The 20593-nt window shown below is 40.8% G+C and overlaps 2 protein-coding genes across 4 annotated transcripts; both read right to left on the reverse strand.

The window, feature by feature from the left end:
- Window positions 1-131: 131 nt before the first annotated feature.
- Window positions 132-4152, reverse strand: LOC111611702. Of its 2 annotated transcripts, XM_023349455.1 has the most exons (5): window positions 3891-4152; window positions 3308-3406; window positions 2505-3242; window positions 2185-2348; window positions 132-1874 (listed from the first exon to the last, which is right to left on the reverse strand). In XM_023349455.1, exons 3-5 carry the CDS (start codon window positions 3219-3221, stop codon window positions 893-895), a joined length of 1863 nt encoding a protein of 620 aa, XP_023205223.1. In that variant the 5' UTR covers window positions 3222-3242; window positions 3308-3406; window positions 3891-4152; the 3' UTR covers window positions 132-892. The 2 variants fall into 2 exon arrangements, with proteins under 2 accessions (XP_023205223.1, XP_023205224.1); XM_023349456.1 differs by lacking the exon at window positions 3891-4152 and having other exon boundaries at window positions 3308-3454.
- A 1638-nt stretch (window positions 4153-5790) lies between these two features.
- On the reverse strand, window positions 5791-20425 carry LOC102217960 (serine/threonine-protein kinase WNK4-like). 2 transcript variants are annotated; one of them, XM_023349630.1, is made up of 24 exons: window positions 20252-20425; window positions 19264-19714; window positions 17168-17328; window positions 16299-16519; window positions 16063-16220; window positions 15900-15988; window positions 15388-15607; window positions 15076-15312; window positions 14131-14308; window positions 13900-14054; window positions 13296-13369; window positions 13086-13218; window positions 12153-12269; window positions 11918-12073; window positions 11514-11568; window positions 11267-11377; window positions 10264-10829; window positions 9606-9651; window positions 9407-9525; window positions 8811-8859; window positions 7895-8285; window positions 7533-7738; window positions 7330-7457; window positions 5791-6591 (listed from the first exon to the last, which is right to left on the reverse strand). In XM_023349630.1, the coding sequence occupies exons 1-24, from the start codon at window positions 20401-20403 to the stop codon at window positions 6589-6591; spliced, it is 4176 nt and encodes a 1391-aa protein (XP_023205398.1). In that variant the 5' UTR covers window positions 20404-20425; the 3' UTR covers window positions 5791-6588. The 2 variants fall into 2 exon arrangements, with proteins under 2 accessions (XP_023205398.1, XP_023205399.1); XM_023349631.1 differs by having other exon boundaries at window positions 7363-7457; window positions 20252-20424.
- Window positions 20426-20593: the final 168 nt, after the last annotated feature.

The following is a 20593-nucleotide window of genomic DNA, read 5'->3' on the forward strand; positions in this document are numbered from 1 at the left end:
AAACACTGAAGACTTGTGAGCTGTAGATTCAATTCATGTTTATTTATGTAACACCAGTTCACAACAAATATTGTCTCAAGACACTTTACAAAAAAATTATACATACATAGAAACATTTAAATTGATGCTAATTATTATAAAGTACAGTAAGCTCAGTTATCAAAAGTAGTGTAAAAGGTTTCTATCTAAGAAAAGATGAGAAACACAGAGTACAGCACATTTTATCAGGTTTTAGAGTTTTAACCTAAACTAATGTAATTTGGCCAGTTTCATAGATTGATATATTATTAAAGTTATTTAAAAAACACATTTCTTCATTTCAGTGAAGTAAATCAATAAGGAATAAATCAGTAACTCTGACACTAATAAACAATACATTGCTGCTTATAACAGGAGTGATGTCTGCATAATCACAGAAAAACAAACGTGAACAAATAAAACCACACATATGAGAAATATAAATATTCGTCTGCAGCTTATCCAGGTCGTTGCCTGTTGCTGGAAACTAAATGACTTAATGCTGAATTTTCTGATTATTTGATGTCCTGAATTTGAGTTTTGAATCTGTTTTGATTGAATAGTTATTTTCTTTAATGTAAATATGACTGTTTGAATAGACTGACGCTAACTGTACTCACTGCCACTAAATCAATTAATTAAACTGGGGGTAAATTTCCTTTGCAGTCTAAGACCACTAGATGGCAGTGCAGTAAAAGTTTACAAAAGCTGAACAGAAAGTGGAACAACATAAATCTGATGAATGTTTTCTATGATGAATCAAAGAAAACCCGTTGAGATGGACCTGAAGCTGGAGTCCAAAACATCTAGTTCATAAAACCAGAGATGTTCTGGTTTTATTTCTATTTTCTCAGAACCCATTTTGTCTCAGAGTTCAACCGAACATGGCTTTGAAAGCTTTGGCCAGCCTCTCATGTACTTGGGTTTCTGCACTGCTTTCTGTTCTTCTGAAGAACTTTATCACTGAAGATATTATAGATTGGAACTTGGAGGCCAACATCTTCTCAGTTGAGGTCATTCCTGTGAAGTCGATGGTGCAGGCATACTGCTGCTTCAGAGCTTCCTCATCCAGTTTCATTTTTCTGGAAAGTTTCCCCAGGCAGACGGTGAGGTGGAGCGTTGCCTGAAATCTGGAGAACATGAGCACCAGAGACAGAGCCAAGGTGACCACAGGGAGAGGGATGTCTTCTTCATCATCATCTTCATTATCTTGTTCAGGGAGGATCAATGGGATGAGGATATGGTTTCTTCCAGGGTGGCCATATCTGCTTTCTAGCCTCTCAAATTTCTTCCAGACGCCATCTTCAGGTGATTTTAAAGGAGACACGATGATGTTGGGAATCTTTTGATTTCCAGCTTTCTTCATGGAGTTCCACCCATCAGGGAGACGTTTGGGCCGATGCCCGTTATCTGGAACCTTGCAGCCACGATCAGGTGAGCAGTAAAACTGTCTGTGGACAGGTTGAATCTTCCCTGTGGCGATACCGTACGCCGCGGTAGCTTCAAGGTAGCAGTTCCAGGGCGAGTACAGGACAACGTCGGAGACGGTGGGCAGAGGCAGCAGGCAGCTGGCTGGCATCATGGAGTCAGTGATCGCTCCATGAGCCACAAAGGTGATGTCAACTTCATTACTGTGGTTCTTTTCTTCTTCCTCATCAAGCTTTTCCTTCAGGAACTGGAACATGTCCACCAGCTTGGAGAAGATCTCAGACTTTGCGTTTTCCCTGAGCCACTTCCTAACGGATTCATCTTTGCAGGAATCCTGTGCAAAGTCCAGCAGAGTTTGACTGTCGTCACTGCTCTTGTTTTTGGTTTCAATGGAGCGTTTAACCTTGGCTAACCTCCGGAAGATCGATCTGGAAGAGAAAACGCCAATCAGAAGACAGTTCTCATAAAGGTTATAAATGTGACTGTTTTAGCAACATGTTGTGGTAACCATGTATTTCTTGTCCTGTTGGATCTGATCAAAACGTTTTACCCAATGGATCATTACATGTTCATATCGAGTCAAGAGCAAAATGTGGGAATCATGTCGAGCTAACAGAACAAGATTTTTATGTCATTTTCCCCCCGATTTCCCTTTTGTGACAATCTTGGGGATTATCTGATTATCGGAATGAATCTTAAAATAGTTTACTAGTGAGATGTTTCGTCTTTCAGACTTACTGAATGTTTTTAAGGTCTTTTTCCATCTGGTCAGAAGCTTTCCGAATGTCCACAGCATTCTTCCTCAGACTCTGACTGGCTTCAGTCTTACAGTTTTTCACATCGACACAGTTGATCACCAGCTCAGGAACTGAAAACGCCAACCCAACCACTCCTGCTCCAACCTTGGAAAGGCAAAATAAATATAGGAGAATAAAATGTTTATATAATGGCACAAAAAACATGGACATTTTTATCTAAAATGGCCTTAATATGCCGTCATAAAGTCCCACAAAATATGTTGATGTTTCATATATTCAGTAGCAGACTGAGCTTCTCACCCGTCCGACTGCTTTGCCTGCAGCTTTTGCTCCCATGGCTGCTGCCAGCTCTGGAAGGCCATTCGACACCAAACTCTTCCCAGACTTTCTAGCTGCGATCATCGCAAACTTGGAAGCTAAAGAAATCCCAAGAAGAGCGAAATCTGCCTCCTTATCACTGATCAAAGTTTTGGAGAAACCAGACAGCATGGTCTGCAGACTGATCCTGGCGTTCAGCATCAGCCCCTCTCGTTTGGCCATGGCCCTCACGATCATTTCTACAACATAATCTTCTGGAGAAAGTTTCTCAAAGGACGAAGCCTCCTTTTCCCTCCGCTCTCCTTCCTCCTTCAGCGTTCCCATCAGTTTCTCAATCCCCTTTTCGAGATTCTCAATCTTCTCACCAATCTGCTTGGCTTCTTTCATGTTTAGGCTCGCCACAGTGATGTCCACAACATCTGAGGTCAGGTTAGTGGTCAGACCGAGGCCAGAGGCCACGGCTCCAGCCGTGAACAGGAACGGGATCGCAGCTCCTCCAGTGACCAGGGCTGATATGCCAGAAACTGTCATGGCCGCCGCTCCTCCTACAGACACTGAGCTGCCTACAACTTTGCTGATGTTGCAACCTTTCTTGGTTTCCTCCAGCTCAGTGGCCAGTTTGTCAAACTTCTCTGCAGCTTCTTTCTGCAGCTTCACCCACTGGAAGATTTTATCTATGAGCATGTCGGCTACATCCATGGTGGGATCCCAGTGATTTTCCTGAAAAAAGGTTGAAGTTTAGTCACTAGTTACATTAAAGCAACATCTGACTGCTGAACTCTCACCTTTTCCAAGCAAAAAGTAGAAACACAGAGTCTCTTGATGGAGCTGAAGTTTCTGGAAGTTCGTTCAGATCTCGTCTATTGCTGAGTAATTCTGAAATACTGTTAGAAAATGTTGATGTTACCAAATTATATGAATAAATAACTATAATGTTGCATTGAGGACATTGTAGGAAGAAGAAAAAAAAGGAGCAGATTTTGGGATTAATCTCAGAATTTATTCGGAAAAATTGGAAATTCTCCACTTTTGAAACTCAGAAATTTCCAGGATTTTTCCAGAACATTTCTGAGATTAATCTCAAAATTACATTTTTTTCATTTATGACTTTTTGGACTCATAAATTTTGTTTCATTTTCAAAAAATTTCTCAGATTAATAAAAAAGAAATCTCTTTTTTTTCATGCAAATTTTTGATTTTCAGAAATTTCCTTGTGTTTTTTTTTTTCTTTAAAACATTTCTGAGATTTTTCTTGAAGTTCCTGAGTTTTATTTCACTCCTCCTTTATTTTCTATCCACATTGGCCCTAATACATTGTTATAAGTAACATATGTAAATGCATGTAAAATTAATATTCCAGTGTCTCACCTTTTCTGTTGAAATGTGAAAAGACTCTTGTCAAAGTTCTGCTTGGGCTTTTATTGAAAGGAAGTTTATTGTCTGTTTCTCTGTTCTGATTGGCTGATTTAAAGTCAGTCATTCAGAAAGTGAAAGTGTTTGTCTTATCCTGCTGACCCAAACAGATAAACTTTTGATCTGACCTCAAACGACCTGCAACTTCAGATCAGAACCAGGAGTCGATCATAGTTCATGCAGAAAACTGAAAACTACAGATAAACATCTTGATTTGTGATTCTATCAAATTTATGTGGATTTCACTTAAAATGATAAAAAATAAATAAATCCAGCACAAATTGAGATTTCTCTTTCAAAAACGAAAGTAAACTCAACGAAAGCAGCAATTAAACTTCCGGTCTTCTCACTGTACTATAAAGTATATCTGTTTTTTTATGAAGCAGCAGATTTATTATCAGGCTGGTGATGCAATAACTGGACTGGTTCCATTTATAAAAACAAATCTTTTCTGCTCAGATTGTTCATAATATCCAGTTCTAAGTTTAACTGTGATCAGTTCTACAGAGACCCTCAGCTGTCAGGCAGTTTCTTGGCTTTTTGCTACAGTAAATATGGGAGGCTGTTTGTAAAGTCACATTCACAAATTAAATGACAACTAAACACAAAAAAACTGGTTTGCTTAGCCTGTCACTTCAGAAAACATGGGGGCTTATTTTTCTATGTTAATGTCAGCCATGCATTTATAAATGTTGCCATTTTAAATCAAATGTTTAATTAACAAGCTAAACATTTAGTTTACAAATGAAGTAAAGTTTAGTTAGCAGGCTAAATATTTAGTTTGAAGCTAAGTGTTGAGTTAGCAAACACAATATTTAGCTTGCTAACTACTAACTCTGAGATAAATATTTAATTTCTAAGCTAAATATTTATCTTAATATTTAACTTACTGACAAAATAGCAAGTTAAATATTGAGTTATTAGAGTCAATATTGAGCTTTTTAAACTAAATATTTAGCCAATACAATATGTAGAAATATATTTAGTTAGCTAGGTGAACGGTTAGCTTGCTAACTAAACAGCAAGCTAAATGTGTTGCTAAGTGTGAAAGTTATGAATGAAAATTAAATAACAAATGTGACTGTAAAATTAACCATATTTTCTTATGACAGTCTAAACAGCCCAGCCCAAGTATTTGCACTGGTTCTGGGCCAAATGTAGGTGAACATGATATGATTGATTAACAGAAGTTACGTCAACAAAGTGATACCAGAGGCAATCTGGTGACACACCCACAGCAGCATGTTGTCTCTGCAACAAGTTTAACGGTTAAAGATCATCTCAGTGGAGGAGATCCTCCAACATAACCTGCTGCAGCTGCAGGTTATAATGGAGGAGATCCTCCAACATAACCTGCAGCAGCGTTGCTGCATTCAGTTTGTAAAACAGTTGATACTATTAAGGTCTGATACTTTGTTAAATTACAAAACCTTCTGACAAACTGAACCTTATTTAAATATTAAGATATTTTCGCAAAGATCTGAGGTTTCTAACTGATTTAGAAGATGAATTGTTCATTGCTTCATGTTTGAACTCAATACATCTTCAACATTTTAATTTGAGTTTTTGTTACTGTACAGCAGATTCTAGAAATTATTTTTCTCTAAAACATTTTAAAAACTAGTTTAAAACTAAGTAATCTACTAAATCTGTTCCTTCTTAGAATATTTGTACAGATGATTAGTTAATATTTTCACTCAGATTTGGGTGTAATTTCTCTATCAGCCACTAGATGGCGCTGCACTGATTCAGAATTGATTAATCCGTCAGCACAGGGTTCACCTGATTGGCTGGTTTGCAGCCACGTGTTTAAAATGAGTCAATTCAATTAAAAAAAATCTTTATTTGTCCCAAAGGAAAATTTAATGTTTTTATCATTCATATCATCTAAGTATCTTCAGAGTCGTTGTGGATGATGATGCTGTGGGCAGGAAGGATCTCCAGTAGCAGTCAGTCTTGCAGTGAATCTGGAGAAGCCTCTGACTGAAGAATGTTGCTGAATAACAACCTTATGCTAACATGCTATCAAAGAAACTAAACCAGAAGAGAGAAGAGTCAAGCAGTTATTAATTTATCTCTTATCGATCTGCAGGTAAGATTTTACAAAAATATGAGACCCGTCAGGAATATTTTATTAAACCTTCTTAATGTTTCAAACTTTAAAAACCGAAGCAAAAACAACCTCCAGGTTTTATGTTCAGCTTCAGCAGCAATCCATTAAATAAGGCACAGATGAGCTGCTGCTGTAACTTCAACCTGATGAGAAACTGAACCAGCAGCAATAACATATTAACTTATTAACATTTATAAACAAGATTTTGAGCAACAATATGTCGCCACGGTGAAGCTTAGCAATAAAAATAAGAATAAATAAATAAATAAAACAGGTTTAAAGCTGCCTTCATGGCGGCAGCCTTCGTCACACCCAGTTAGCTTCCAGATTTTCCAAATCTCTTACATCATCTGAAACATGAATCCAGATTTTCTTTAACTTTAATATCTTCATGATGCTGAACGTATCAGTCCGGTTTGGACCCTGAAGCATCAGATCTGAAACCATCAGGTTGAATCTGCATGAAGCTCCGTTTCCTCCTGAGGAGCTGAAATGTTTCTGCAGCTCTGATGGTCTGCAGGTTCTTCAGCAGCTCCTCTCTCACTGTAAGACAAAGGTCAGGGGTCAGGTATTGATCCTAAATCAGAAGGTGTTCATGATCTCCATCAACAATAACATTATAGCCAAACAAACTTGGAATCATGTCAGAAAGATCTGCTGAAGGGCTTTAAGTAGGACCTGGACCATCGGCTGCAGTTATTTCAGAGTTTATTTTTAAACTGTTTAAATGTCTTTAAAAAAACTTCTTTTCATAGCTTTGTTCTCAAATTGGACACATGAGCTGACCAATCAGAGACAAGCTTTTAAACTGAACACTCTTCGTAAACCTTAAACTTTTCTACATTTTGTCCCTGCAGGTTTTCTGCAGGTTTCACAATCTCAAACTTAAGACTTTATAAGACCATTGTGAATGAAATTTAAGACCTGTAAGGCAAAGATGTACAAAAGAAAATAGCATGTTTTATATTGCATTAGTGCTAATCTTTTTTTAAACAGAATGCACATAGCAACGTATGGGTTAATAACAGAAGTGAGTCAGTGATGAAGGCGAAAGTCATCCAGCCAATTTGCAAAATGATAAAAGCTAAAAAGTTACCTAACTAGCAAGAGTTTATAAACAGCTAGTTAGCGTTAGCTGCAACGCCTCGAGTCGCAGGACAGAACAAAGATACCTGCACACAACTCAAACATTTACTTTCCAGAAAAGTCCTACAAGAAAAATCAACTACATGGAAAATAGCTGTTACTTGCAGCCCTGAATTTCACAGTAGTGCTGCAGACCTTTGGTTTTGGGAGCTGAGGTTCTCTGCTCACCATGCAGCTGTATCCTGGAGCGAACGTCACACCTTTCAGAGCTTTGTCCTGAGATCCACTGCTGTTGCCGCTCACTGAGTTCTTCCTCATGATGCCTGAACATAAAGCAGACCCGTTTCAGAGAGCCTGAAACCGTTACTCTGTCTGCACAGTGCAGTGAGCTCATCTACCTGAAGGGGGCGGTATGTCCTGTCTCTGCAGGCTGTTTCTGCGAGGCAGGGTGTAGTTTGCTGGTTTGGAGAGACGGCGGTGGCGGTGTTTCAACATGGCCGCCGGAGGGATAATGCTGGGGGGCGGGGCTTTACCTTTCTCTCGATAGAGCTCTTCAATTTCTCGCTTCTGACTCACCTGCAGGCTCTGCACCTCCCCCAGGTGTCTGTGAGGAGGAGAGAGAGGATAGTGCACAGTAAACAAGAATGCATTGTGAGATTTGGTGACACCTGCTGGCCAAAACCAAAACACTGCTCTTTACATGACAGTGAGTTGTGATGGATTTGTTTTTCCAGCTATTTGTGCAGCAAAAGATGATCACCTGTGACGAAGCTCTATTAGCTCCTCCCACATTTCCTCGTCCTCTGATTCATCAGAGCTGTAGGTGGCAGAGCGGCTCCATGATTGGCTGCTGCCTGACCCCTCCCACAGACTGACACTCTGCCTGCGACTCCCCGTCGTCTTCTGCTCCTGACCAGACAGGCTGTCGTTGTTGCCAGGAGGGGAGATGGTGACTGTGGGGTTGCTGCTCTCTGATTGGCTCGTCTCTGTACTACTTCCTGTGTGCTCTGGTTGATTTTTATTGGATGGAGTCACGGACTGGGTGGTGGCAGTGGTGTGGTCTTGAGTGGATGGTCCTTGATGACTGACAGAGGGACCTCCTGAAGAGGGCGACACCTGGAAGCGTCCAACTGTGAAACCTGGTTTCTTTACTGTGAAAGAAGAAAAGAGGAGAAGATACATTTGATTGACTGAGAGATCATTTCATTTTCAGCAAGTTCAGCCCAAAGGCAGAACAAAAATACAGACAAAAGAATAAAATCGTGATTCCAACACAGAAAGGAGCAGTGGAAGAACAGAGGAAGAGAATGTCTCCTTGGTTCTTTCCTTTGGAGGTTTTTTGGGGACATCCGACCTACAAGGAGGAGACCCCAGGTAAAATCCAGAACTCAGTAAAAGAACAATGCATCCTGTCTGGTCTGGGAATGACTTGGGAGACTCCTGAATGAGCTCGGAGAGGCATGTCCCGTTTCCTTTCTGGACCTGTTACCTCCTCAACCCAGTTGGATAACTAGAGGTCAACAGCGACAGCGATGGAAAGGAAAACTATGGGAGACGTAAAAATACATGATAATAGGAAACATTTTTTTCTGTTGCTGGTTCTCTGGGCTTTCTTCTGTTAATGAAAAAATCTTGAGAATTGTCTTTGTTTTACAAATCAGAAAAGTAAATTTTACCTTTCAGGGTCGGAGACATTCTTCCTGACGGAGAAACAGGAGGGGACACCTAAAATAAAGTAAAAAAATATCCAGTTTAATCAACATGGTAGGTAAGTGAAGAGGACAAACACAACTCTGCAGTAAGGACATTTGGTCTAAACATTACAACCAGTTAAAAATATGATTTAATTTAACTGATCATAGATAAAGATACGATCATGAGAAACTACAAGGCATTGAGTCACTGCCTTGTCATTGACCTGCTTGCTATTTGTGTTTGTGTATTGTGAAACAACACAGACTGGTGAATTGTAGCTGATGAACTAATGGTTCGCTGAGCACAGGAAGGATTCCCAGAGCTAAACTGATGTGACTTCTCTAACCAATGAGGCATGGAAAGACGGATGTAAGGTTTGTTATCTATAAACAGACATCAATGTGTCGATGAACTGCCACTGTTTGGGTTTAGTGTTTGAAAATTATCACAGTCTCATTGGAGAGAGACAAGAAATACCTGGACTGATCAGGTATTGCTTGGGGTCAATGTGGGTGACACATGTAAATGCACTGATCATAAAACAGATAAAAAAACATTTGATGTCTGTAGACCTCACCATTTTGCGAGGAGTTGATGGATGAGGAGATGATGTGGAGGAAGAGGTCGATGAGTCTGAGAACTCTTCTCTGTGATTGGGTCTCCTGGTCAGACTTGGAGAAAAGGGTGTACCTGAACCTGTGAACCAGGACGATGAATGTTCAGTGTCTAGGTCTGATCAGCTGTGACTGAAGTCATTAAATCCACCAGGTACTCACCATGAGGGGGTGAGGGTAAGTCAGCTTTACGGACAGAACTGTTGAGCTGTGATGAAGGAATGAGAGGTTAGCACAAAACAGGATGCTTTAGTTCCATATAACAAAACCCAGTAACCCCAAAACTTGTTATCACACCTGATAGTCCATTAGACTGTTTGATTTGGGATCAAAATTTGTTACATTTTCAACTTGTGCATTTCACTGTCAAACAAACCAAACCCTTTGAATAACCTGTTCCCCCTTCACCTGGAACTGCACCAGGAACCACTGAAGGAAATGACACAGTGACATGAGTGGCACTTCCTTCTTCACAAGATGTAAACAACAAAGGAGTACTGGCAAATTTTAGCGTTTGTAGGATTTCTCTTTTGTCATTGGCTATTTCTCCCACTAGCGTTAGACTCTTGTGCTTGTTTTGGTTGTATTTACCCAGAATGCCCTATGCTATAGTACGTTTTCTGCTTTTGGACTGGTCTTCGGTCCACTTGGCCGCACCAGAGTTCACTTCACCCAAACCGAGACCTAGGTTTGCAGGCAGACCCTAGTTCGCTCTTTTGGTCTGCATCAGCATACCACCACACCAGACTTTCAAGGCAAATGAACTGGAGATCAAATAAGGCAGATTAAACAAGGTGCTGTGAATTAGTCTTAGTCTTACCTGAGGTGTTTCTGGGACCCTGTTGGTTCTGGGACCCTGCTCACTGTCCCTACATGAGCCAGTCCGAGGTCTTGGTGGGGAGTATGTTTGTTGTATGGAGAAGGAATTGGAAAATGAACCTTGGTTTTGATGATGGAGACCAGAACCCAAAGATGGAGACCCAGAGGAAGAGAGGGGAGGTTGGGGGTTTGAGAATGGGGGAGATAAAGGCGGAGTGTGGGGATATAAGCCCTGATTGGGGGCCCCAGATTGGGGCAAGAGGGACTGAGCCACACTCATTGCCACAGAGATGACATTAGCCAAGGAAAAGTAAGGTTGGTCTGCGGAGGGCCATTGGGGAGGGTTGGGTGCTGGTGGAGAAGAGGTAGGCGTGAAAAGGGAAGGGTTGCTTTGCACCCGGGGCAGTCGGGAAATGGCGGAAATGGTTGGGAAGGAGGCAGTGTAAGTGGAATAGGGGTGAGTCTGGAGTTGATATTGAGCAGCATGTGGGGGATGCGGTTGGGGAGTAGTGTTGGATTGTGGGTGGGGGTAGTGGAGGGAGACCTGGGGGTGCTGATAGGAGGAAGCTGGAGAGAGGAACACAAATGACATTTAGTTTTAAAAAAGGTAAACATCTGGGTAATTCACACGTTACACCAGGTGGTGCTGTGCATCATCTCAATACTGGCCTACATTTAGAAAATATGCAATAGGAAGACATTTAGGTTGGATGCCAACCAAAGTGTTTCAACACTACCACCAAAATTAAAAAGATTATAGCCATATTACGACCATATTTGTCTGTAAATATGTTCTGTCCAGAACTCTTTAAGCACCTTTTACTATCAAATTATTACTCAGTTAATCCAAAAAATAGTCAACAGATCAACCCTACACTTCATTGACGTTAAAATTGCAACAAATAATAAAGCATATAAGTAGATATCCATCACCTCTACCAGCTGGACATTTGGAGAAGATGATGATGTGAAGGTATTATGTAAAACACGACACCATGTCGTACCTGATGGAGTCTGAAACGACTGTGACCTCAGTGGTCTGACGAGGGGTGTGGCCTCTGTGTCGATGCGGAAATCCACAGCTTTCAAAGGTGAGGGGTCACTGTTATCAATATCTGACAGGAAGAGACAACAATGAGCCAGAGAAACGAATCAATGAATGAGTCAAAACTGACGGAGATACATCAGATCAAAGTAGATCTGAGTTTCAAACCATCAGACTGGCTTCACAGTCCAAATGTTGGTACTTACCAGGTAAAGAGGACGAGGACAAAGTCCTGGACAGACCCTTTGTTGCCTCGTTTAACTGTGAAGATTAAAGAACTTGATTAGAGTACCAATCAGAGTATAATTCAATAAAATTACTGAAAGCATGGAGTCTGACTGAGATGATTTTATATTGTAACGCTGTACTTTTTTATGAAAAACTGTACCGGTTTAAACAATTAAAGGATTCAACTGTTTATGCACTGTTCAACCAAAGGAGGGCAGAACTGAGTCAGTTTTAGGCATTATATTGCAGAACTAAACACAAAAATTTACACAGAGACATAAAGACAGAACCCTAAATGACCTATTTGATAAAATCAAAAAAGAAGTAGATTTTGGGAGTTAGTGATCAGAAGAAAAACCTTTCGGGGAGAAATGAGATGCACCTGTGATTCGGGCAATGCAGATGCAGTCAAGTTGGGCAACCTGCTGGCGCCTGCTGGATGCTGCTGATGCATCATTAACGCCGCCCTCTTTATGATTTCATACATGCGTAGAATAAACCCCTCTCTCTCTGATGGCAGGATGAAGTCTCTGAGCAGCTGGAAGGAAAGAGTTGGTTGATGTTGATGGAGGACAAGCTGGAGGAGAAAGCTCAATGCTGATTGGTTGTCTCCTAACCATCACAGAGGCGATGTCCTCCGGATTGTCTCCATCCAGGTCAAACTTGAAGGTCACCATCTTGTTGTTGTGAGTCTGCAGCTGACACTCCACCACTCGGTCCACCTTGTCCGACACCTAAATGCACCAAACAAACACCAGCTGCGTTTGCATCAAGCATAGAATTGCATAAATGGAAACACATCAATTTTTTTAAAACTCATGGTTTTTGTGAGGCAGGTTTTGACCAAATCTAAATTTGTTTATTTCATAAAACTGCAATGGAAACACTTTTTTTTGCATCACATGAGTCATATTACAATCAGTCGGATGTTACTCCTGGCGGAAATGCCAAAGAAGACAACAACAGGAAGTAGTAGGAAGATGATGATTTGTGGGGTTTTTTTAGACTTTAGTTCTTAAATTTCTTAAAACACTTGAAATACGACAAAACTAACTTACAAGTAACATTTCAGCAAGATATAGGAGCTTGTTTTAAGTAATTCCTTAATATTGATTTAAAAAGTTGTAGTCCCACTGGTAGATTATTTCACTTATAAAAATATATTTTCCTCATATTTTAAGTGAAATAATCTTCCAGTGGAACTAGAACTTTTATCAAGATTAAGAAAAATTTAAGCTCCTATTTCTTCCTGAAAAGTTGCTTGTCAGTTAGTTCTGTCGTATTTCAGGTGTGTTAAGAAATTTGCACTAAAAACTAGACCAAAAATACTTGGTAAGATTTTGTGTTTTTGCAGTGTTGTAACTGTTTACTGGCATGTTTTTTTAATAACTTATCACGGGTCGAAACTTATTCACGTGCAATTTTAATTTCATTTCTTAATTATTGGAAACACAGCAATTGTGAAGTTATGTTTTGATATCAGCGGGACATCGACATTTGTTGCAGTTTGTAACAGAAGCTCAGCTTTCGACTGGGACGGCTCGACTCACCCCGACTATCCTCAGCCGGGCTCTGGCTCTACGCCTGAACTGCTTCGTTGCTTCTCTTTTCGCTGCTTCCTGCTTGCTCCGTTCTGATTGGCCATCGTTGCCGTCACTCATGGATGTTATGTCAGAGGAGTAGCTGTAAGGAGAAAACACAGATTCTAAAATAAAACATATTGAAACGAAGGAGGCTGATTGTTTTCTCCTGTGTGTTACCTGTCGACAGGTGAGCAGAAGCCGCAGCGTGAATCAGTGCGATGTTTCTCTGAACTTTGGGAAACAGCAATGCTCTGCAGAACATAGTTTCAATTAGAGCTGAGACTAACAACTACATTAGTTATCAATTAATCTGTTTAAAAAATTGTTAAAAAATTGTTCAAAATTATTTGATGAAAAAGATCTTTAATAGGAGATATTTTTTTTTACACAATTTGTACCAGGTGATTGTAAAGGAGATCTGGGTAGAACATATTTAGTTTTTATTTATATTTTAAATGCAAATTTTCTGTATAGTTGAGCTAAATTACTACTCTGAGTATATTATTCTTTCAGCAAGTTGCTGTTTTTTAAGTCTGTATACTCCAGTTAACAATTAATCGATTGCTAAAGTATTTTGATAATTAATTCATCACGATTTATCTGATTAATCATTTCAGCTCTCTTCAAATTTTAGAGACTGAAGGATTTTATAAACCTATTTAAATTTATCCCTGTGAATTTTTTTTTTTTGCTTTCTGTTGTTTGTAGCTGGACTGAAGCAAATGAAGTAAATTTGATCTGTTTTTCTCAAATACAATACTACGACTTCGTTCCTGCTGACCTTCGGGAAGCGCAACACCGGGAAGGGCGGAGCTTTGGAATGTTTCCGTCTCAAAGGAGGCGGAGTCCCTGGATTGGGGGCGGAGCTTAACGGAGGAGGAGGAGCCTCTGGAGTCACAGGAGGGGTGTTGAAGAAGATTCCTGTCTCACAGTCAGCTGCCATAAGAAGAAGCAGTTATTAACTTGAACAGCAGCTATAATAACCATTCAACACGTAATTAAATACACTGACAGGCAGCTGAGGAGTGAGACGCGTGTCTGGTTGTCTTGTCTTGGTCCTCGTCTCCATCTTCTTCCGTTTTGCTGGACAAGATGCTGATCCCAGAATCTGCCGGGCTGCTGCTGGCCAACCACATCCCTGTTGGGCTGGGTGCCGTGGGCGGGGCTTGGATGTCAGCAGGAACATCATTCTGTGAGTTTATTGGACGAGAGTTAAGGCTCCCACATTTCCAGGTTTATTTCACTCTGTGGATGTTCAGCAAACTTTCATTTTTAGGTACTTGTTCTCAGTGTCGCAGAGTAAACTGCTGAGCACAAAACAGTGTTAAGATCAAACTGTTTCACATGTGAAAGAGCTGAAAAGGTTGTGAGTTGGCGCCATCTGGTGGATATCATTAATTTTTAACAACGTCTTATGAAAGACAGAAAATGTTATTAGTGAGGGAATATAAGGACTTTCAGAGAACATTTTACTTTGTAACACGGTACTCACAAAATATTTTAAAAATGTCTTTACATATGTGTGATGTTGATTGGGGGTAATTTTGGTGGATGGAAGTGCGGATATGTGGTGCACAGTAAAGTAGCTACGTTACTTATCAAACAATAAATTGCTAATCAGCAATTGGACTATTTGGTCAAGGTAAATGTGGGTGAATTTGAGGGAAATAAAGAATTTTTCTTAATTTATTGAATTTGTTCATTATCATATTTTGTTTTGAAGGAGTCTAAAGGCTCCCATTGGCCGTACTTTGCGTATTCAGTGAGCCACGCAGACTCCACCCATACTGTCCCCAGATGCGTGGCTCACTGAATACGCAAAGTACGGCCAATGGGAGCCTTTAGACTCCTTCAAAACAAAATATGATAATGAACAAATTCAATAAATTAAGAAAATAAAAAGATTTTCATTTGTAAATAAAATCTTAAAACATTTAATTTGTTGCTTCAGACTCACCTGATTAGCCATTCTTCCAGAAGCAGTCAGAACCGATGCAGGCTTCTGATTGGACAGTTTGGACTGATCGGGGGCGGGCTCAGTGGCCTTCCTGCTGACAACCGCTTTAAGGTTGTTCAGAGCTTCCTCCAGCAGGCGGCGCTTTTTGTCCCGCTGCTGCTTGATGGCAGTCACTCGGTTCCTGATCGCCTTGGCGATCACCTTGTAGTCGGCCTTACACACAAATCCCAGGATCACCTGAGAGACAAAGACGACAGGTGAGTCCAGCCGGCAGGTGATTATTCTTTGGTGATGTTGTGGCGATGAGGCTACCATCTCCTGGGCGACCTCTTCAGGGACGTCTTTGTACAGCTCAAAAAGGAACTCAATGGCATTGTTGTCTTTGTATTTGCCCAGAAGCTTCTTCTTGTCTTCCACCCTGAGCCAGAGCTTCAGCGCCGCCTTTGCACCATCATCTTCCTCAGCAAGCTCCACATAGTAACCCGTCTTTTCCTGCAAGAACCGGTGCTCCAGCAGATCCTGAACCGTGAACCTACCGAAGAAATCAACCGTCAATAAGTGGTTCACTGTCCAACATTGACAAGAGATATGAGAACTATTCAGACAGAAATATTTTAAAGCTTCTAGCTTAAAAAATGTTCATTAGGAAGCTCTAAAACAAAGATACAAGAAGAATACAGCTCTATGTTTTTAAAGGTGCATTCACACCAACCCTCTTTAATTTGCTTTAATCGAACTCCAGTTTCTTTATCTACAAAGTCTGGTTCGTTTGGGGAGGTGTGAATGTTTAATCGAACACACCAGGCACAGTTTTCCCGACTCACCTCTCACTGCTGTTGGTTCGGATGCAGCCCTCGATTATCTCTTTCAGCTCCTGGTTTTGTACTTTAGAAAAATTGTCCGGCTTGATTCCCTGGAGGACAGACGGCGGGTCAAACACGGAAACGCAACAGGAAGTGCGCAGGTGTGAGGTGAACGTGGCCTTACGTTGGTGACTTTGCGGTAGATCTGGGCTGCGTTTTGACACTCGGAGTACGGATACTCTGAAGTTGCCATCTCCAGCATGCACATACCGAAGGCGTAAATGTCCACGGCCTCGTCATACTTCTCCTCATACATCTCAGGAGCCATAAACTCAGGAGTTCCTGAACGCACCACGAGTCACAGTGTGAGACACTCAAACAGAACCCTTCCTCCCGACTTCCTGAGTAGATGCTTCTTACCGATGACGCTCTTGGCGAACGAGGCCTTCTTGAGCGTCGCAAGGCCCAAGTCCCCGATCTTGACCGAGGCGGTGGGTCCGTTGATGAAGACATTGTCGCATTTAAGGTCTCGGTGGAGAATGGGTGGCGAGCGCGAGTGCAGGAAGTGGAGACCTTTCAGGATTTGCAGGCTCCATCTCTGCAGCAGCTTGAGCTTCATCGGGCGGAACCGGCGCACGTACCTGGATGGGTTCAAAGGAAAACACACGACCAGGAGGGTCATGTTCAGGATACGCTCTGGTGCTAGATAGTGTTGGGAGTGACAAAGTGGCAAAACGCTCACACAGACACGTGGAGGTTCTGTAAGAATTGTGTGAATATGGAACTTGTGTAAAATGTAAAGTTGGCCCAAATAAAGCAGACAGAAACAGAGTCCAGAGTGATGATTTGTTTTTGTTTGCTGCTTTTTAACATAATTGCTGCCCAACGTGGGGCGTATTTATTCTCAGATCTGACTATGTCTGTGTGTGTGGAGTTCTGCACCAGTCCAGTCTGTGGTTTGGTTGGCTTGCTTTAAACTGGACTCCTATGAGACTGTCCAGAAATTATCCACAGCTGGAACATTTCAGCTGTTATTTTCTCATCTTTCCAAACTCCTTCCTGACTTCCCAAGTCAGATTGACCATTTGAGTTTCTCTCAATCAGAACATGGGAAAATATCTTGTTATGAATAAAATAACCTGGTAGAACTATCAATATTAACTTATCTTGCTGAAAAGTTACTTGTAAGTTAGTTTTGTCTTATTTTGTCAAAATACTTGGTCAGATTTGATGTTTTTGATTTGATGTTTGTATGAGAGATGAAGGTTTTTGTGGGCCGTTTTCCTCACGTTTTGAGCGTCCCAGACGTCATGAGCTCCGTCACCAGGATGATGCACTTGGCGGACTTCCAGGAGTCGTAGAACCTCACGATGTTGGGATGCTGCAGGACTTTGAGCATCTCCACCTCCTCGCTGAAGCGCTGGCGCTCGGATCTGCTCAGACTGTGAGTCTGTGGAGCGTGAACACATGAACAGCGTCAGCCGTTCACCTTGTGAGAGATAAACCGCCCTGGAGGACGCTGAGCCCTCACAGAGCCGCTGATAATGAGCTGCTGACATGGCAACACAAACGCCTCGCTTTGCTGCCAAACTCGGTTTTCTGTTTGTTTATTTATGATCCGGCGCTTCCTGTGTCTCCGAGTTCTGACTTCAGGCGTCACAAGGTTGGTGACTGGATCACAGCAGCAACCAGAACCGGGAAAATGAAATAAGGTAAAAAATAAAAAAAATTTAATACATTAATTTAATTTAATACATTTTATATTTATTTAATTAAATTAATGTATACATTTGAATTTAAATCAAATTGAATGAAATTTAACTGGATAATTTAATATCAATTAAATTATATAAATATATCAAAATTATAAAATGTATTGAATAGAGAAAAAAACAACAACTATAAATGTTTAAAAATATATTTAAATGTAAAATTTAAAACCTAAATTTGTTCTTCTTGCTTTGTTTTTAGATTTTCATGAGTTTTTTTATTTCTCTCTAATTTTATTTTATGCTGCTTATTAAAACAACCTGTGGATTTAAAGAGGAAAAAATCCTTCAGTGGGAGAAAAATCACATGAAAAAACACAAAACACAGAAAATAGCAACATGTCAGGCGTGTTTCTGCACCAAACAGACTGGATGGCAACATGTGTGTGTGTGCGTGTGTGTGTGTGTGTGTGTGTGTGTGTGTGTGTTATCACCAGCATCCAGCCGCCGTGCTCTTGCTCAGATACTGTGTATGTTTCAACAAACTGCTGACTCATGCTTCATCACGCAAACACTTATGTGCGTGTATCTGCAGCCTGCTGCTGAGCGGAGCTGAAGGCGAGGAAACCGACCCAGAAACATGTTTTACCCGCATTTTTCTGGATGTTTTAAACGTCGTGAAGGGAAAAACTCTGGAATCCAGCTGGGTTTGATGGGACAACGTGTAACGGTTCACATCAAAAAATGTGAATATCGTGTAAAAGTCATTTTAGAAAGTGAAGATAATGTAGAATCACCACACAGAGAGATGCATCTACAGCCTTTGTTTCTTGATTTTTGATGATCATGGCTTATACATAATGAAAACATTTGAAAATTGGAAAACTGAAAAAGATCACGGTGTCACCTTCTAATCAGCTAATTAAGTCAAAACGCCTGCAAAGGTCTCCTCAGCCTTAAAACAATTTCACAAGGAGGAGAAGACACAAAAAGTTATTGCTAAAGAAGCTGGATGTTCACAAAATCCTAGCATATTAGCAGAAAATTGAGTGGAAGGAAGAAATATGATTGCACTATTTTTGCTTCGGTTTAGGTTGTGCCGTCTTCGGAATGTCGGCCAGATTACATTAATATAAGAAGTGGATGCGAAGTTAATCAGTTTAACTCATTTTAATGTAATAAACCATTAACTGACAATTAATAGTAAATTGGTTAATGGGTTGCGTTGCTGTGTGGTTCTGATCCATCAATCCATATTGACCCTTATAGTTCTGATAAACTACATTCACCCGGATCAGAGAACCAGCGAATACGGCTCATTACGGCCGTAGAAGATAGAAAAACGAAAAGGAGGAAATTTCTTCCAAATGTCCAGAAATTTTGAAATTAAGAATTTTGAAAAATCAGAAGATTTCTAGAAGGAAAAAGTTTGAAGAAGTTGAAGGCTTTTGACTTTTGAAACTCAAATCTCCAAGTTTTTACAGAAAAGTTTTGAAATTGATCTCAAAATCTCAGAGATTTTGTCTTGCAAAGTTTCAGCTTTTTGAACTCAAAAATTTCTGATTTCTGATACATATTTCAGATTTATTTTGGCAGAATTTTCTCTTTATTCCCCCCTCGCGGCCCATAAGTCGCCATGGTAACCGGACTCCCTGACCCCGTGACCCGGTGGTTACCTGCAGCTCGCACCAGGCCACCTCCACCGTCTTCTCCGTGTCCAGGCCTTTGTAAACCGTCTTGAAGGAACCTCTTCCGATCTCGATGTTGAATTTCAGGAATCGCCCGTTGGGAGACGAACCCACCGCCACCGTCTCCGCCTCGTCGCGCGCCTCCTGCTTCTGCCGTTGCCATGGCAACTCCTCCCTGGTGGAGTCGGACAGCGTGACGCCGGACTCCTCGGCCGAGTCCCAGCCGATGCTCAGCCCTTCGGCGCTTTTATCCCCGGCGTCTGATTGGCTGGTCGGGTCGTCCTCCGACGCTTTGACCGGAAGATTCCAACCTTCCTCCTCCTCTTCATCTTCATCTTCCTCGGTTCTCTTCTTCGCATCAATCTCAGGTGTCGACGTCATCGCGGCTGATCTCAGGTGCGATTGTGACGTCACAAAAGGTGGGCGGAGCTTCAAGAACCTATAAATAAAGACAGCCATGCTAATTTTTCACAATTAAATCATAATGTGTTGGTTCATTTTTCCCATAAACATGTTAAACAAGTTTTATTACATCAAATAAATGTTTATATTTAAATGTTAATATTAATATTTAAATTTATATTATTTTCACTTTTCAAACTGTTAATGATTAAACTGAAGACAAAGAAAATCAAATAACCATTTATAGCTGTTTTAATCCCAGATTAAGGACAGTCTAGATTAAAAAAAGAAAAAGATTTTACATTTAGCCAAAAAAAAACTCATTAAGTTGGTAGTTTTGAGATTCAAAATCCAGAAATGTTCGACTTTTAGAAATGTTTCCCCTACTTATGAGTGAAACATTAGATATAATTTAACTTGAAACACTTTTTATGCCCAAACATTAAACTCTGAGTTTGTTCCTCCAACTGGCGCAGATCCAGATTCTGATTATTTCTGGACTTCTAGATTTCTGAAGAAATGCTGCTTATTATGAGTTGGATGTAAATAATCTAAATGTTTCTGTTGTACTCACTGTGTTTGTCCGCTTCGATCAGCTTCGGACCGGAACCGGTAAATCCAGCGCACCTGGCGGACCTTTAAAGTTCTGGCTGAGGTTCGGTTCCTATCTGAGTCCAGGTCGTCCTCCTCCTGTTCTTCTGCTTCTGTGATGTCATAGCCTGACATCCGCGCGCTATCAGCTCAGAGCAGACTGCGCGAGCGGGAAGGAAGCCCCGCCCACCGGACACCTGTCTGGAAAAAAAACAAAACGGGTCACGTGACTTGTCAGAAACGGATCAATCATTAATCTGTTGTTTATTTATTTATGTTTTTGTTTTGGTCAGAAACCTGTTTCTGTCTTTTTTTGTGTCATATC

The sequence above is a fragment of the Xiphophorus maculatus genome, chromosome 16 (assembly GCF_002775205.1).
Source record: "Xiphophorus maculatus strain JP 163 A chromosome 16, X_maculatus-5.0-male, whole genome shotgun sequence".
NCBI lineage: Eukaryota > Metazoa > Chordata > Actinopteri > Cyprinodontiformes > Poeciliidae > Xiphophorus > Xiphophorus maculatus.

What these genes read in the sequence shown, in the direction of transcription:
- LOC111611702 (XM_023349455.1), bottom strand. Translation starts at nt 3,221, where the DNA reads ATGGATGTAGCCGACATGCTCATAGATAAAATCTTCCAGTGGGTGAAG. An exon ending in CAGGCAAAGCAGTCGGACGG is followed by an intron (nt 2,349 to 2,504) that starts GTGAGAAGCTCA and finishes TGCCTTTCCAAG; the next exon opens with GTTGGAGCAGGAGTGGTTGG. An exon ending in AAAGACCTTAAAAACATTCA is followed by an intron (nt 1,875 to 2,184) that starts GTAAGTCTGAAA and finishes TTTCTCTTCCAG; the next exon opens with ATCGATCTTCCGGAGGTTAG.
- LOC102217960 (XM_023349630.1), bottom strand. Translation starts at nt 20,403, where the DNA reads ATGTCAGGCTATGACATCACAGAAGCAGAAGAACAGGAGGAGGACGAC. An exon ending in CTTACCCTCACCCCCTCATG is followed by an intron (nt 9,526 to 9,605) that starts GTGAGTACCTGG and finishes CCTGGTTCACAG; the next exon opens with GTTCAGGTACACCCTTTTCT. An exon ending in AATGTCTCCGACCCTGAAAG is followed by an intron (nt 8,286 to 8,810) that starts GTAAAATTTACT and finishes CTTCTTTCACAG; the next exon opens with TAAAGAAACCAGGTTTCACA.